The following is a 763-nucleotide window of genomic DNA, read 5'->3' on the forward strand; positions in this document are numbered from 1 at the left end:
TGCCCCCGGTCGCACATCTTCCACCGGGACCAGTGCCTGGCGGACTGCCCGCCGTCCAGCACCCCGCTGGGCGGGTCGTGCGCCGAGTGCGACGAGTCCTGCACCGCGTGCACCGGGCCCGGCTCGGGCCAATGCACCGCGTGTGCCCCGACCGCGCCGCAGCTCTGGGGCGGGGCCTGCCTGGGGGTCTGCCCGGGGGGCACCTTCCCGGAGACGGGCAGCAGCATGTCGCTGGACACGTGCCTGCCCTGCGCGCCCTACTGCCTGGGGTGTGGTGGCCCGACCGGGGCCCAGTGCACCCGGTGCATCGAGGGCCTGGTCCTGCACCCGGTGCATGGGTGTGTCTCGTCCTGTGGCCGGGGGATGGTGCTGCTGGGCAACCAGTGCGTCGCCTGCAGCCCCGAGTGCCGGCACTGCGAGGGATCTCCCGAGCACTGCACTCAGTGCCCGGAGGGCATGCTCCTTGGGACCACGGCCGGGACCTGCGTGCCGAGCTGTGGTCAGCAGGAGTTCGCCGACCTGGCGACCCCCTCGCTGGCGCGGTGTGTGGCCTGCCACGCGGACTGCGTCTCTTGTGAGCGCGGCCCCGGGTCGGAGCACTGCACCGTCTGCCGGCCGGAGCTGGCTTTCTTGGTGGGTGTCGGCTGCGTGGCCGCCTGTCCGGAGGACCACTTCAAGCGGGAGGGCCCTTTGCCGGGTGGGCACGAGTGCGCCCGGTGCGCGGCCACCTGCGCCGCCTGCACCGGGCCGGAGATGGCCCAGT

At 73.8% G+C, this 763-nt stretch overlaps 1 protein-coding gene across 1 annotated transcript in view; it reads left to right on the plus strand.

The window, feature by feature from the left end:
• The window catches only part of H696_06082 (hypothetical protein), a gene marked incomplete at both ends in the record, with an annotated part of 37269 nt that overhangs the window by 8276 nt on the left and 28230 nt on the right, over positions 1–763 (plus strand). Inside the window, one exon of the mRNA XM_009499848.1 lies at positions 60–633. Coding sequence (XP_009498123.1) covers positions 60–633 — 574 coding nt within the window. The remainder of the gene's footprint in view (positions 1–59; positions 634–763) is intronic.

The sequence above is a fragment of the Fonticula alba genome (genome assembly GCF_000388065.1).
Source record: "Fonticula alba strain ATCC 38817 unplaced genomic scaffold supercont2.18, whole genome shotgun sequence".
NCBI lineage: Eukaryota > Rotosphaerida > Fonticulaceae > Fonticula > Fonticula alba.